Source organism: Danio aesculapii, chromosome 1 (genome assembly GCF_903798145.1).
Source record: "Danio aesculapii chromosome 1, fDanAes4.1, whole genome shotgun sequence".
NCBI classification, from domain to species: Eukaryota; Metazoa; Chordata; class Actinopteri; order Cypriniformes; family Danionidae; genus Danio; species Danio aesculapii.
The window spans coordinates 499,106-516,605 of record NC_079435.1 but is presented as its reverse complement, the minus strand read 5'-3'; the positions used below and the strand labels follow the sequence as shown (position 1 = coordinate 516,605).

General features: G+C 37.9%; 2 protein-coding genes across 2 annotated transcripts in view; one reads left to right on the top strand and one right to left on the bottom strand.

The window, feature by feature from the left end:
• The window catches only part of LOC130221799 (tumor necrosis factor ligand superfamily member 14), a 13,001-nt gene extending 7,097 nt beyond the window's left edge, over positions 1-5,904 (bottom strand). The window contains exon 1 of the mRNA XM_056454401.1: positions 5,525-5,904. Coding sequence (XP_056310376.1) covers positions 5,525-5,731 — 207 coding nt within the window. The 5' untranslated portion in view covers positions 5,732-5,904. The remainder of the gene's footprint in view (positions 1-5,524) is intronic.
• A 7,097-nt stretch (positions 5,905-13,001) lies between these two features.
• The window catches only part of tmed1b (transmembrane p24 trafficking protein 1b), a 9,434-nt gene continuing 4,935 nt past the window's right edge, over positions 13,002-17,500 (top strand). The window contains exons 1-2 of the mRNA XM_056457204.1: positions 13,002-13,284; positions 16,706-16,803. Of these exons, the coding sequence (XP_056313179.1) occupies positions 13,108-13,284; positions 16,706-16,803 (275 nt within the window). The 5' untranslated portion in view covers positions 13,002-13,107. The remainder of the gene's footprint in view (positions 13,285-16,705; positions 16,804-17,500) is intronic.

The following is a 17,500-nucleotide window of genomic DNA, read 5'->3' as shown; positions in this document are numbered from 1 at the left end:
GCTTCTTTAATAAGACGGCTGCTATCAAGTAGCTAAATGGGACTACAGGCGGTGTCGGAGACATTATATGTCATCGAGCTGAACAGGTCTGGAGAGCAGCCCGCTTGTGTTGGGCATTTGGATTAGTCTGTGATTGAAGTATTTTCATGAATAGTATTTTATAATTTGTAGTATTTTTCTAATTGTGTGTAGAGAATTCCTTCACTTGTAAAGACGGTCAAGACAGATTCATTTGTTGATCATTTATTTTAATTAAACGATATTATGGGGATACTGCTAACCAGTGCAGCCTGTCTCTTTCCTGCTCTCAGTAATGCAAGCGTGTGAATAAATGTGTAAATACACACATGTTACCTGTCATTTTAACCTGATCAATTGACTTTTCCTCAGTTTTTTTCTTCATCTGAACACATGTAACTCTGTCATAACTGCAGTATTTACACTCCTCCTTAAAATCTACAGCAGATGTGTCTGTATGGGCTGCTTTTCGCTGTACTTCGGGACAAAATAAGAAGATTGCATGTTGTTCTGTGTCCATGATGGAACTTGCAGGAGTATAGACGTGTCCCTCACACCTTATTTCTGTTGTCTAAGGTAAGCCGGCTGTGTGCACACGAGCGATGCACTTATTTAAATACGTCTGATGATGATACTATGTAGACACATAGAGTTTTAAAACTTTTACCACAACCGTAAAGCAAAACAGAGGTATTTCCCACCTAAAAACGATCCCAAAAGCACGCTGGTCTAAGTGTTTTGCGTATTTATTTGTTTATAATATATAGCTTGGAGTATATTATAATAAACTGAGATAGTAAATCTTTGTAATGGAGCATATTTCTAAAAATAAGCTTGAAAGGTTGTCTGCAGTAGGGTGGTGCTGAGGTCGAGCGCCCCGAAGGCTCTGTAGTCCGTTTATAGCCTAATGTTAGCTTTTCAGCTCTTGCGTTCGCGTTTAATATCCTAAAGTGCTGAAAGTTGTGTTTTAGTGTGAGGATTATCCGCCTGGACAAAACGTGTAAGTGTAATGATCTGTGTTTGAACACAGAGCTTATTATATGCAATCTTCAAAAAGCCTATGGGAAAATCCTATGGGGATTTTGTCGAAGGAACCAGTTTTATGCTAGCAGCCGATTAGCCTGACGTCATAGTTCCTCCACTCTATAAACCTGAGTATGCTCATCAGCCCATCAGAATCAGCCCTGCAGTATAATTATCAGAGTCCTGAAGATCATCACTCATGTTGCGTCCAAATAAAAAGGGTTTCATATGATTCATCTCTCTGAATGATCATCAAACATCTCCTGTTCTGCATTTCCTTTATATAATCACACCGTCATCATGACCTCTCTGAAACTGACTGTGCAAACCTTCCTATAGGTTACAGGAAATCAACAGAGTAATGCAGAGCCATGAGCAATATACAGTACTGCGGAGGTTGTGCAACCTGGTGGTTAGCAGTCTGGCTAGTTACCAGCAGCCTGAAACCAAAGACAACACGGATAGCTCAATGACCTCTGGTGACTGTCGCTTTAAATGGCTGTGCGTCACCATCTATAATCCTCTTAGTCTATGCTGACATTATCTTCAGCAGCTCAAACACTCTAATGGCTAATGGACAGACGGCTGCTTCTCACTCAGGGCTGCTGATTATGTTAATGAGATAGAGAGATGAGCACTAGTGGGCGGGGCTTCCCCCTCTGATGCCACGTACAAAGGGAAAATGTCAATCAAAGTGTTTCTGCAGACTGTTCAAGATCAAGTCTGATTAGAACAAACACACTTCATTACTGTTGAGCAATAGAGGTGCTGGAGATATTCACACACTGCTGACACACACACTTCTGGTGTTAAACAAACACACCAACACTGGGAGAACATGCAAACTCCATACAGAAACGGCAATTGACCCAGCTGGGGCTCGAACCAGCGACCTTCTTGCTGTGAGGCGATTGTGCTACCCACTGCGCCACTGTGCATGTATATATATCAGTGCTGGGTAAAATTTTTAATTGCATCTCCCATCTCCCACCACCCTCCTGTTTTGTTATTTCTCCCGGAAAACTCCCGTAATTTCACCCCGCCCCTGGTCCTCAGATTTTTGGTATAGTCTGTAACACCCTCGGGTCACCAAATTTGGTATAGTATCCAATCACAGCAACTGTCCAAAAGCCAGTCGATAGTACAGTTACTAACCCGGCTCTTAGCTGTGTTTTTCAGACACCTCACCCCCGACCCCCGGCCCTTCACCCGCGGTCTCCCGCATTAAAAGAGACAAATGTTGGCAGGCATGTATATGATACCAATTATATATCAATAAACTATATGTGTGTTTTTATGTCTATGTGTGTCACATATACATAATACATTTATAATATTTCAACACAAACTTTTATTCTGGATGTGATTAGCTGCGAATAATCTTTGCCAAGCATTAATATATATATATATATATATATATATATATATATATATATATAGTGGCGAGTATACTGATGCAACATCGCCATGGTCCCAAATTCACCCTAGCTGCCACCTCATCACAGCGGATCAACCACAGTTGGGAATCATCAAGGGACACAGATATAAGCAGCCCAAACAACAAAGTGTGAGCATCATTTCCAGCGCTAATATCTGTGTCTTTCTCTTCCTTAGCGGACTCGAGCAGCTGACCCATTTAAATATATTTAATTATTATCTGTAATACAATTTTGTCCTTTAATACAGCCGTCAGATATATGAACTGTGTCTTTAATTTGGCCTATTCAAAGTAAACACTCTTTCTGAATGTTTAGGACAAAACTCCTATGCATGCACAGAAGACAGCAGGAGCATTCATAGCAAATAAACTCATGTAAATATTCTCCCGCTTGCTTTTTGAGCGCTATCAATCGAAGTCTTATACTCCTATGATTGGTCATTGTCTTCACCCGCTCAACAGAAAAGGCTGTGATTGGCTTTGGAAATGAAATCGCTGTTCATCGGTGAGCGATGCGAGAACAGTAGGTTACAGTCTACATGCACATGATACGCGGTTATCACAGGTAATCCGTAATAGACGAGAGGAGAGATGTCCAAAGCGGGTCAAATGTCCAAAGTGAGAGAGAGAGAGGCAGAGATGGAGCTTTACAGCATTTCTCCCTAGTAGTGAAATAGCGGCTCGTGCTGAACCATTCCTCTGTGTCAGTGAAAGACTGTCCAGCAAACTCACAAGCAGTCAATTGTGCACAATTATCTGCTTTTTAAGTATTTAGCCACGACATCGCGCATATTATCAGATAAATGACATCAGTACGTAATAACCGGATATGATCTATTACTGTACCAATATTGAATTGTCCCCATCTGCATCACGGTGCACCGAAGAAACAATTAATTTGGACACCCCTAATATATATATATATATATATATATGAAGAGTTCAGATACAAACGCCACTTCTGCTAAAAATAAGATAATGACATTAAGTGAATGCTTTAGGCACGTAGTACATGTTCAACAAATAGATTTGTCTCAAATCATCAAAATTGCAGCGTCAGCGCATTCAGAAATAACAATTTATTGGCAAAAGCCGCTAAACACCACTTCCCCTAGACAGTTCACCTTTATTTGTATAGCGCTTTTACAATGTAGATTGTGTCAAAGCAGCTTCACATAGAAGATCATAGTAAATTCAGTATGTAGTGTTTAAGTTCAGTTCAGTTTAGCTCAGTTCAGTGTGGTTTAATAATCACTACTGAGAGTCCAAATACTGAAGAGCAAATCCAACTATGCGCAGCTCTACAGATCCCGAACCATGCAAGCCAGTGGAGACAGCGGAGAGGGAAAAACTTCACTAAATGGCGAAGAAAAGACAGCAAAAGCCGCTACATCCTGAGAACCAATCAGAAGGCGTCAATCGAATCATGTGTTCAATGTAGCATCGCGCTAATCCGCCGGCTTAATGAGGAGACTGCTTCATTCCAAATGCAGACATCCCTTACCTCATTATAAGGACAAGAAAACACACTGTGCAGTCGGAAGTGTAGCATGCATTCATAACTTTTTTTTTGCACAGCGACGCTACTTTGAATGAGTCCGATTTACTCTACATTAAAGGCAACACCGTTTCACGAAAGACAGAGTTAAGATTCTTTTATCCCACGTAGATGCTATGAGGATAAACAAGAGACCAAGACCTTGAGTATGGTGAGAATGAATGAATGAAGCTTCTAAAAGTGTCTGAGAGGCATCCGCTTTTCCCCCAGTAGGCCCACCTTGTGTTTTATCTGCTAATGTAAGCTATTTTAAAGATAAATATAATGTTTAAACTCTACATTATTTATATCACTTCATATTACCTATACGTCTGATCAGCTGTTATATTAATGGACAATGCACAGATATTGATGTTTCACAATGTTTTACACTACATTATTTGACTCTACCAAGCTTAGTTTACAATGTTTACAGTGTTTACAGTGTTTACACTGCTCTACTTACATTAAAGCCAAATCTCAAATATCAGAAATCACAACAGATTGTTCAGAATTAATTAATGTCAGTTTTACTGTTATTGATTAATGCACTTACCTGACAGATTTCCTTCATTCATTTTCCTTCTGCTTTATTCCTGGTTTATCAGGGGTTACCACAGCAGAATGAACTGCCACTTACTTGACAGATTTATTAATTTCAGCTGGTTTGTGTATGTGTTTTATGTTTGGTAAAATAATTTCTAAATGAATCTTTAGTGATTTTTCAGCTAATTACACTGTCTGGTCCCAATAAGTGGATTTAGAGGTTTTTGCAGAAAAAGCAGACGTGGATTCAGCTGGTTTTGACACAAAAGAAAAACCAGGGAATTGTCTGAAGTTACATTTTTGAAAGAAGATGTATTTTATTTACTAGCTAATAACCTTATCATTAGCTATAAAATGAAACTTCTGAGCCCAATCAGAGGAGCCTGATAGAAAATGCTCATTTACAAGAAAAGAGGTCTGATGGATTTAGAGGGTTTTGCATCTGAACTCTTCATATATATATATAAACTTTTCCCAGAATATTTTAGGTTAACACTACTTTAAGGTGTTCACATTCAGTCCATTTTAAGGTGTAAATATAACAAGAACAAATTATGCAGAATTACATACAAATAACACTAAACCTGTTAAATTCTCAAATCAAGAAGCTTTTTCTAGACAAGTTATAAATAAAGTCTTGTTTTCAGAAATAATAAGTCAAAATGAAGTGAGTTTTATATTAAAACAAGCAAAATAATCTGATAATGGAGTGAGTAAAGTAAACTTATTTCAAAGTGAAAACTAGATTAATCTGCTCAGCCCTTTGTCAGATTATTTTGCTCGACTCACTTCATTTTAACCCAGTATTGCTGAAAACAAGACACATTTTCAGCTCGTCTAGAGAAAGCTTCTTGATCTAAGAGTTTTTTTTAGCCTAGAAACAAGTCTGAATCTCCTCAGCAGTGCGCTCGCCCTCCAATTACACAGAGCTGTCTTCAGCAGATATGAGTGTGTTTACTGACCGTGGGCCGGCTGTACAGGTTCCAGATGAGACCGGCTTCAATGCAGACGCCCAACAGAGCCACAGACAGCAGCAGATGCACCGCCGAGAACCGCTGGAACACCGGTCTGAACGGAACCAGAACCGGAGCCGGAGCCGGAGCTGGAGCCGGAGCGTCCACCACAAACACCTGAGGAGGACTGCGCTCTTTACCTGCCGGCTCGGTCATGCTGGAAGAGCTGAACTAATACACACACACTCACACGCACACACACGTGCTGAAGAGCCTCCATACAGCGGCGAGATCACTGCGGTGTGTGTGTGTCCATGCTCACCCACTCACACACACACATGCACACTGCAGACACACAGCTTACAGACTGAACCGAGAACAAGACTGAAAGAGAAACACTGAGAGAGAGAGAGAAAGAGAGAGAGAGAGAGAGAGAGAGAGAGAGAGAGAGAGAGAGAGAGAGAGAGAGAGAGAGAGAGAGAGTTTGAAATGGAAAAAACACTATGTTACGGTGTTTATATAAAAATACTTACAGTTAAAGTCAGAATTATTCGCCCTTCTGTGAACTTCTTTATCAAATATTCCCCAAATATTATTCAACAGATTCAGGAAATTTCCACAGTATTTCCTCTAATATTCTTTCTTCTGGAGAAAGTCTTATTTGTTTTATTTCAGCTAGAATAAAAGCAGTTTTTAATAGTTTTAAAGCCATTTTAAGGTCAATATTATTAGCCCCCTTCAGCCATATTAGTTTTGGATTGTCTCCAGAACAAACCACTGTTATACAATGACTTGCCTAATTACCCTAACTTTACCCTAATTACCCTAGTTAAGCCTTTTAATGTGACTTTAAGCTGTATAGAAGTGTCTTGAAGAATATCTAGTCTAATATTATTTACTGTCATCATGACAAAGAGAAAATAAATCAGTTATTAGAGATGAGTTATTAAAATTATTATGATTAGAAATGTGTTGAAGAAATCTGCTCTCCGTTAAAGAAAAATGTAGTTAAATAGGGCTAATAATTTTAGCTTCAACTGTACATTCACATTTAATACAAACAAACATACAAAAACAAGCAGTACAAGTTAATAACATTGGTATTTATAAAATATGTCTACATAAAATGAGAAGAGAGAGAGAGAGAGAGAGAGAGAGAGAGAGAGAGAGAGAGAGAGAGAGAGAGGGAGAGAGAGAGAGAGAGAGAGAGAGAGAGAGAGAGAGAGAGAGTGTGTGTGTGTGTTGACCGCCCACTGCTACTGTCGGAAGGGTGTGAAGTGAGAAACTGAATTGAGGAAGTTTTGCCTGTAAATCTGCCTCTCTGTGCGCACGTCTGTCCTCCGACTGCTGCTTCTGCTCACTTTCACATTACTCAACATTTCGGCTTTTCTTTCTTTTTTTTTTTTAAAGCGTCAAAACGATATCCTGCTTATTAATATTACCTAACCTCCTCGGGCTTAGTGGCCACACACAGTTGAAGTCAGAATTATTCACCCCCATTTGAATTTTCTTTCTTTTTTTAATATTTCCCAAATGATGTTGAACAGATTCAGGAAATGTTCACAGTATGTCTGATAATATTTGTTCTTCTGGAGAAAGTCTCATTTGTTTTATTTCAGCTAGAATAAAAGCAGTTATTAATTTTTTAAACACCATTTTAATGTCAATATTATTAGCCCCTTATATTTTTTCTATAGTCTACAGAACAAACCATCATAATACAATGACTTGCCTAATTACCCTAACCTGCCTAGTTAACCTAATTAATCTAGTGAAGCCTTTAAATGTCACTTTAAGCTGTATAGAAGTGTCTTGAAGAATATCTAGTCTAATATTATTTACTGTCATCATGACAAAGAGAAAATAAATCAGTTATTAGAGATGAGTTATTAACACTATTATGATTAGAGATGTGCTCTCCGTTAAACAGAAATTGGGGAAATAAATAAACAAGGGGGCTAATAATTCTGACTTCAACTGTATGTGGACAGCACATTTGAGCTCTTATGTCTTATGTTTTATATTTCATTACAGACATACAGTGCCATCCTGCAACTATTTTTACTGTCCAAAATGGGCAAAAATATTTGTTTTTACTCTCTGATAGTCAAAACATGTTCAAAAACATGTGTGTGTTTGTTATTAATGCATTAAAAACATTAAAAAACTGCTGTGTTCTTGGCAGAAATAAAGAGTTTTTCATTCTACTACATAAAGGTGACTTGATTGTGTTTTATGTAAATTTAGACCACGAGTGCACATGTACAAGAGTACATCAAATCAAACGATGATACTTGGGTTTTATTCTAATTAGGTTCCAATAAGCCCAAATAGCAAAGAGAAATAAAAAATGTATGTAAAAAAACAGCTTGGGCCTTAAGAGGCTCCCTTTATTAATCAGGGGTTGCCACAGCGGAATGAACCGCCAACTATTCCAGCATGTTTTACACAGCGCATACCCTTCCAGCTGCAACCCAGTACTGGGAATCACCCATACACACTTATTCACACACACACACACACACACACACTACGGCCAATTTAGTTCATCAATTTCCCCTATAGCGCATGTGTTTGGACTGTGGGGGAAACCGGAGCACCCAGAGGAAACCCACACCAACACTGGGAGAACATGCAAACTCCACACTGAAACACCAACTAGCTCAGCCGGAGCTCAAACCAGCGACCTTCTTGCTATGAGGCCACAGTGCTAACCACTGAGCCACCGTGTAGCCCTGTAGTTTGTCACTCCCATTTAACTCAACAGTTTTATTCACGTCTCTTCATACTTCAGTTTCACGTCAAATCATAACCAATCAAATGCTCTCTAGTGTCTGACACGCCCCGCCCCTTTTTTCTCATTGGCTGTTCAATTGATGCACTTAATCTCAGCCACTCCCAGTGGAAGAGATGTGATGAAATAAAAATCTATTGACTGTTTTTTAAGGGGGAGGAGCTACACAATGTTCTGCCCCCTCTTCATGTTTCGGTTGAGATTACGTCAAACGTCGAATAAAAATGCACAGTTTAAAGCACTTCATGAGACCTTTAAAGGAACACTTTCCACTTCTCTGCTTCATTAGGATGAGTTTTATTATTATTGAACCCATTCAGTCAATTTTATTTTCAGAGGGAGCTCTTTTAGCTTAGCTTAGCATAGATCATTGAATCAGATTAGACCATTAGCATCTCAGTGCTGTGGCCTCACAGCAAGAAGGTCGCTGGTTCGAGTCTCGGCTGGGTCAGTTGTAGGGTTATCACAATATGAAATTCGATACCAATCAGTACTGAAGTTTTACAAATTTCCATTTCCTGCGAACATTTAAGCGATGTGGAGCGCGTTCTTAAACAGCGCTGATTTGCCGTTGTGTTCACGTGCTCATCAGAAATGACTGTGATTGGCCGTGAAGGTCATCGGTTCACTGGACTCACACTGGAGCGTTTTAAAGCCACAATTAATCAGCGGATCACTCGTATGTCAGCTTATGGACAAACCAGCTGATCGACGTGACTTTGAAACGCTCCAGTGTCCCTCTATCTGTGGTTACACTCAGTAAACAGCGGTGAGTTCGGTGAACTGATGACCTTCACGGCCAATCACAGTCATTATTGTTGAGCACGTGAACACAACAGCAAATCAGCGCTGTTTAAGAACGCGCTCAAATGTTAGTGTAGTGTATAAGTGTGTGTGGGAATGAGTGTGTATGGGTGTTTCCCAGTACTGGGTTGCAGCTGTAAGGGCATCCGCTGTGTAAAAAATATGCTGGAATAGTTGGCAGTTCATTACACTGTGGTGACCCCTGATTAATAAAGAGAATAAGTCTACGGAAAATGAATGAATGAATGAATCAAGCTTGAACAAAAGTCTTTTCAGTCATTTTAGTGTGGAAGAATTAAAACTGATAGTGCGGACATGGAGCGTTTTCAGACCAGAACACTGATTGGGCTACTCTGACGCAGCCTAAGACTGACGAAAATCAAAAGTTTCTGTTTTCTACGCTGACATGGCTGAACTTTACTCTCTTTCACAACTAAAATCATTGCACCGCTCCAGTCATGGTATACGGCAGTAAATTTCCTTGATTATTACGCCAGAATGAGAGTACTTCCTATATATCAGCCTAGAAAACAGCACATTTTTAATTTTCTTTAGTCTTAATACACAATCAAGAACTACAGCAGAGTCCAGCTTTAAAGAGGGAAATTATTAAGACTCTAACAAGATGCTAATGGTCTGATCCGATTCAATGATCCATGCCAGACCTGGAGACCGTCTGAAAGGATTCAACAATGATAAAGCTCAACCTATTAACCCTAGGAGAGTGTAAAATTAGCAGATTTCCCAAAAAATACAAAATAAAACCTTTAAAAAGTAACAGTACCTGCTGACACTTTACTTTAAAGTGCCTTGCTCCATGTATTTACTGTAGTAATCATGAATATGTGCATGCATCTCAACCATAAATACATGCAGTCAATTAATAATACTAAGAAGTAAACGAAGATCTTTATTTTCTTAGAGTGGAGGTTTTTTCCTTTATTACATATAAAGTAATAATAATGCATTTATTTCACTAAAAGAATGTTTTTTATAACTTAGCAACAATATCTCATCTGTAATATCCAATAACAGCTGCTAATGTGGGGAATAGGAAGTGCTGTAATTTCATTTCTTCAAATGCATGATGAAATATTTTGGAGTTGTTCTTTTTGAAGTGCACACTACATCAAGCTGCTCCTGTGTGTGTGTGTGTGTGTGTGTGTGTGTGTGTGTGTGTGTGTGTGTGTGTGTGTGTGTGTGTGTGTGTGTGTGTGTGTGTGTGTGTGTGTGTGTGTGTGCAGATGCTTGTAGATATGCACAAACACATAATCCGGAAAAAGCAGACACAAATAAGTAGCCACAAGAGCAGAATGTTTATCTGATGACCTAGAGAAGTGCGCGCACACACGAACTCACACACACACACACACACACCTTCTCTTCAGTTCTCAGTCAGCGTGTGCGTTTAAAGTTCAGCTCTCGGTTTTCTTCATTGGGGCATTTCTCAGGGGATTTTGTTCGACAGCTTCTCTTACGCTCTGCATTGTAGAGCTTTCATGAGCTTCAGAATTATTTCTGTCAACAACAATGACAGATTTCTTGCTCAGTATTACTGTCCTGCTTTCCAGCTCAAAGAGGCAAACAATCCTTGAAAAGCAAGTACTGTATGAAAATGAAACAAAAAATAAATATATTAAAAAATGACCAATCATAAGAGACACTGGCTGGGCTAGTTGGTGTTTCTCTGTGGAGTTTGCATGTTCTCCCCGTGATGGCGTGGGTTTCCTCCTCCCACAGTCCAAACACATGCGCTACAGGGGAATTGATTAACTAAAATGGCCATAGTGTATGAGTGTGTGTGTGTGTGTGTGTGAGAGAGAGAATGAGTGTATATGGGTGTTTCCCAGTACTGGGTTGCAGCTGAAAGGGTATCAGCTACGTAAAACATACTCTGGATAAGTTGGCGGTTCATTCCACCGTGGCAACCCCCGATTAATAAAGGGACTAAGCTAAAGGAAAATGAATGAATGAATGAAAAATCAGATAATTGTTTATAGAATCACTTTAATATAAAACTTTTAATATAAAAGTTGTGCTTCAGTAAATGTATCCTGACTTAAGAATATTTAAATAGTTATAATAATACTAATAATTAAATACAAAGGCCTTAAAGTGAGTGATCAATTTGTGTTTTAAAGTAAATTTGGTTTGAGTAGGTTTACGTAACTATTCACACCATTTACTACTGGCTTATTACCTGCTATTGACTGTTTATTAGCACTTATAAAGTCTATTTATTATTTTACATTCCTAATCCCAACACCTAAACTACTACTACCTTAATAACTATTATTTAATAAGCAGCTAATTAGCCGTTTATTGAGCTAATTTTTTAGTTAATGGGTTGTTAATAGTGTGACTTGTACACTAAAATAAAACAAAGTGTGACCATAAACTTGAAATTAAACAAGGAAGGGAATTTGAGGTATAATACTAATTTTAAAGTAACTCAAATTGGCAGTATTATTAAAAAATATGGGAGCATGGTGGCTCAGTGGTTAGCACTGTTGCATTACAGCAAGAAGGTCGCTGGTTCGAGTCTCGGCTTGATCAGTTGGCGTTTCTGTGAGGAGTTTGCATGTTTTCCTCGTGTTGGCGTGGGTTTCCCCGGTGCTCCGGTTTCCCCAGTCCAAACACATGCGCTATAGGGGAATTGGGTAAGTTAATTGAATGTGAATGAGAGTGTTTGGGTGTTTCCCGGTGATGGGTTGCAGCTGAAAGGGCATCCGCTGCGTAAAACATATGCTGGATAAGTTAGCGGTTCATTCCACTGTGGCAACCCCTGATTAATAAAGGCACCAAGCAGAAAAGAAAATGAATGAATGAATCTTAAAATATTCACACGTTCACTCTCTTTTGACTATTGAAACACTCGTTTCTTCATCCAGTAACTCAAAAACAATACCATATTTTCAATACAGAATGATGAAATTTAAGATTAAAATTATATTAGTTTGCATCACTACACTACTGTTAGTCGGTAAAGATTTCTATCGTAAAACATTTGTCCAATATATGAAATATTTAGTACTTTTATCTCACCTCACTGAAGGATAACCGAACATCGCGCGCTGGATTTCGCGCCATATGAAGCGTAAACTCCGCCTACTTTGATTCGATTGGTCGGCTCAATCATTCTGACAATGAAGGACTTTTAAACTCTTGTCAAGAAAACCAATACAGCACGCAATTTTATGAAAACGTTATTAAAGGTTACGTTATAATCCATTTATGTGCTTTCTCTCTCTTTTTGTCATGTCAGAGCTTGATTCACGCAAAGCAAATCAATGTGTTGTGTTGTGACTTGTTTTGTTGTTGTATTAATTGTGTCCATATTATGTTATTTCACTTGTAAGAGGTAGTTCCAGCTCTCTGTTAAGTTTTGGGGGGATAAACACATTAATGCAGTGTAATACCTACATTTATTGACACAGTTTCGACATTTTAACTAGGATGGAATTGTACCTTTCAGCTTTGATCATGGTTTTTATAGCCAAATATGGCTGACGTATATCTGCTAATTATAATCATCATGACTATTATTATACAGCAGATTTTCAGTCATTATTTTTATTTAGTTTCCCACTGTTTGACAGTACTGCCCTCTCGCGTTCACCAACAACTTGATGATTATCCGTAAACTTGATCAGGAACTTAATATCTATTTTATTACTCACACTTTAATTATTTAAATAATTAAATAACTTCTCAATATCTATCTCTCTCGTGACGCTTTATAACGTTTATCTAATCTAAAAACGCTTTATGACTCAGAATATAAAGTTTCTTTGACGCCGCAAGTGTGAACGCGAGTCCGCGCACGCTGATTGGCTGCAGCCTGGACACTCCGCGCGTTCTGATTGGACGAGCGGCGCATACAGCAGAAGTTGAGCTACGGAAGCGGAACACATGCGTCGCTGGACGGGCGCTTTAATTCGTTTTCTTGCAGCGATAAACGCGGTTACCGGACCCGGTGTGTGTGCGGTGCAGCATGGATGACACGCGGAGGATATGCGTGTCTCTGCTCGGCTACGTGACGCTGTTATTCGGCGCCGTGAACGCGTTCAGCCCCGCGGACACCGAGTTTACGTTCCTGCTGCCCGCCGCCAGTAAAGAGTGCTTCTACCAGAGCGCCGTTCACAACGGCAGCGTCGAGATCGAGTACCAGGTAACAATGTAAACATTGTACATCACCACAGTCTGGGTTATAATCTAGATCACCAGAGTAATGTTGGTGGCGAGTTTCAGCTGCAGTTAGGCTAGACTCTAGTTTGTGGGTGTGTTTGTGTAAATGCAGATGTCAGATCCTGTAGCACATCCGCTATCACCACACGTCCACATCACATTATTCTCTTACGGATGTTGATTTATTTGACATATTTAAGAAATAACTGTGATTACACACTTGCCGCCACGTTGCTAGGATGCTGTGGTTGGTTGCTAGGGGCATACACCAGGGTAAAGGTAGAGAAGGGATACAGCTGTGGATACGACCATCAACATAGCATCATTTTGAGACACTGTACAACAGTAATTAATATTTTATATTACTTTGAGGGTAGGTGTTAACCCTTATGTACTATTTGGGATGTTTTCATCCACTCCGAGCTGATTTTGAGTCTTAATTTGGCCATAATGCTCTCTGTGTTTCAGCAAGCAGAATGATTCTTGCTGACAAATATTATTTTGACATATATTTTGAGAAAATGCTATTTTTTAATCAACGATACACTCTGGGCAAATTAACTACCCTTTTGTTATGTTCAGGATGAAACCACCACTGAATTTAACTGCTATAAAAATACAGACATACATTTCATAGATAGATTTATGCAAAAAAATTGAAAAAAAAAAAAAAGTTAGTCGTCCTCAGTCCTGATCAAAACTACTAAATGTTTTTAAGAATTACAGGATTTAAACTCTTTAATTGTCAAATTCACAAATGACGTCACTGATATGGTGAAAAACACACACAAAATGACACATTTTCAATATAAAAAGTAATCGTGGTCTGGATTTTTCCCCTTTTTATCACAGTCTTGTACATGTGAATGATTAGTAACAACATTAGCTTTGATGCATTGTTAGATTTTCATTTTTTTACTCCCAAATTTACTGCTGGTGGCTGTTTTTGCTCTATTGACTTTGATTATAATCACATTGTGAAACCATGACATCATATAATCATGCTTTTTGATGTTCGTCAGTACACTGCTTCAATCATTCTCTTTCACGCTAGTACTTTAGTAATTTAGGTGTAAACCTCAGATACTGTTGGTTGTTCACCTTTTTACCAACCAAGTTAGTCGACACCATTATAACGACAGATCACTCTGCCTATTCATGCCAGAATCCCGCTGAAAAAGTGATGGACAGGTGTTCATTTGTGTGTAACTTATCTTTATTTATTTATGATTTGGTTATGGGTAAAAAAAAAGACCATGCGGGTCAGGTAGTTGAAACGGTGGGCTACACATTATTAAATCGTTATGAATTTATTAATTATTAATAAATAATTAATTCACCGCCGCCTAACGACAATGCCATTGTCCATCGCAATGTTTCACAGTAGACATCGTCGACATCGTCTAACCCTAGTCATAAGTTAACGAGAATTATTCATATTATTAAAGTAATGCGATTATTTATGTCCAGTCTTGGACGTGTGAATGATTAGTAACAGCATTAGCTTTGATGCATTGTTAGATTTTCATTTTTTTTTCTCCCAAATTTTCTGTTGGTGGCTGTTTTTGCTCTATTGACTTTGATTATTATCACATTTTTTTAATTGCAAAACTATGACATCATATAATCATGCTTTTTGATTGTTGGTTGCTTTCCCTGTTGGGAAATGAATCAAAATATAAAAAAAACTAAACAAAACAAAGACTGTATATTTATACACCATCAAATGTGGTTCTAATGGAAGTCAATGGGGCAGAAACAGCCACCAACAGTAAATTTGGGAGAAAAATCAATGAAAATCTAACAATGCATCAAAGGCAATGCTGTTGCTAATCATTCACATGTCCAAGACTGATAAAAGGTTACAAAAATCCAGTCCACAACTACTTTTTATATTGAAAATACGTCATTTTGTCTTTTTTTTTTTCAACAAATCAGTGACATCATTTGTGAACTTCGCAATTAAAGAGTTAAAATCCTGTAATTCTTAAACATTTAGTAGTTTTGATCTGGACTAAGGTTGATTAACAGATTTATGCAATATATCTATATCTGATGCATCTTTACAGCAGTTTAATTCAGTGGTTGTTTTCATCCAGAACATAACAAAAGGGTTGTAAAATTGAACAGTGCACAAGGGTTAATAAAATACTTTTTGGGGGGAATTTAATTAATAATATGAAGAGTTTAGAAGCAAAAAAAACTCTAAGTGCTGTCTGTAATGTGCGTTTTTCAGTAATTTTACTCTTAGTGCAAAAAAAGGTTATATTTATTGCCTTTAAATTGAAATAACTGAACATAAACATAGGAGGTTGAGAAAAATGCAAGTTATAGAGGGAAATTTCAGATGGCACTTGGAGGCTTTTGCATTTGAACACTTCATATGAATAATACTCGAAATAATCTCAAGGCTAAAGTCTAGAAGGAGACATCTGCGGTCGTAAGTTAACGAGAATTATTCATATTATTAAAGTTATATGATTATTTAGCAGCTGTACTGGAAACTAGAGGAGAAGCACAATAATCAAGTCCGGGATGGGGAATTCTTAGAAAATCACCACCATTTCAGGTGTGCATTGATATCCAATAATTCAACAGCTCCGTTATTCCTTACTGAAATGGAACGTTCTGCTAACCTAGAGGAAACATTCTCTTTACATAAAAGTACACTTCTCTGACTAACCAACAGAGACTATTGAGGCAGATTTAGTTTTCACAGCATATCATTTCAGCATGATATCTCAATGTGCGCATCCGCAGTAGTCACATCGCAAGATATGCTATGTTTAGTCTGGATTATAGTTGACCAGGAGCTACAGAAATGTATTTATTAACTCTATTTATATGTGATTTATACGATTCATGCAAAAAAAAGTAAAGTTTTTCTTACTTAGAATTAGTTTTTTCTTCTTTTTTTGTTCTTTTATAACTTGTTTTAACACATCTTAATCTGTTTGTATATTACTTGTTTTTATGTTCTTATACTTGTCTCTTTTATTCTTGTTTACTTTGAATTGCCACTGTGTATGAAATGAGCTATAGATATAAACTTGCCTTGCCTAGTCTAAATATCTACATTTCAAAGCAAAAACAAGCTTATTTTACTCCACAAGTTGAAAACAGAATAATAATTTTACTCAGTCTAAGAATTTTTAGATATTTTGACTAGAAATGAGACAAAGCAAAGTAAGAAAAGCATGTTTAGCATTGTGATTATTCAATTTCTGTTCCTGAATACTGTTAGACTTCACAGAAAACCATCAAATAGTGCTAATTAAACTATCTTGTAAAACTATTCATATCACAGAAAAATAAACTATCGCAAAATCAGATTTTTCCAACATCGTGCAGCCCTATCTGGAATATAACATGATGTGTGTGTGTGTGTGTGTGTGTGTGTGTAGGTCATCGCTGGAGCAGGTATGGATGTGGATTTCTCCGTCGTCTCTCCTCAGGGAATTCACCTGGTTTCAGAGTTTCGTCGCTCAGATGGAGTTCACATGTGAGTGCATTAATCCAGTGTATTAATGCTTAGTTATTTCAATTCATTATTCATTTTATCAATAAGAGAGACGTGTTGAATTAGCACGCCAGAATCGTCTGCTTTGCTCTGCTAGTATTCTGTTTCAGCTTTTCCTACAGTAATTGTTTAGGGATCTTGAACCAAACCAACCTGGTATGAGGACAGTCACAATGCTACAAAATCTGAAATAAAAGTGAAGGATAAGATATAAAACTAGCACTCTAAAGACATCGCTGCTTAATATAGAAGAAACATGTTCACATTTAGGTAAATGCATATTGACACATGTCAGTGTTTTTAGAGGGAGATTTCATTACATTATTCCATATTACATCAAATGCAATCACTCTTGATAAATTAAGCTAGCTTTGACTCTCAGATTGATGTGATTTTTCTGTGCATTATTATAGATATATAGTTTCACAACAGATTCTGATTGAAATGTTGATGTTTTAAAAATAAGTTGAAATAATGTGAAGGTTTGGGCTCAGCAGTGATCATTTACCAACCCTCAGAGCTCAAGGCTGGGCTTTCAGTAAGAGTGTTAAATTATAATCAGTTTCTCTCGGGGAAAAAAAAGAAGATTATAATTTCAGAAGAACGATTGGCTAATTACTCATGTGTGATTGGCTGTCGTTTGTAGCAATTTGATGTTTACTCACATCTGATTGGTTGA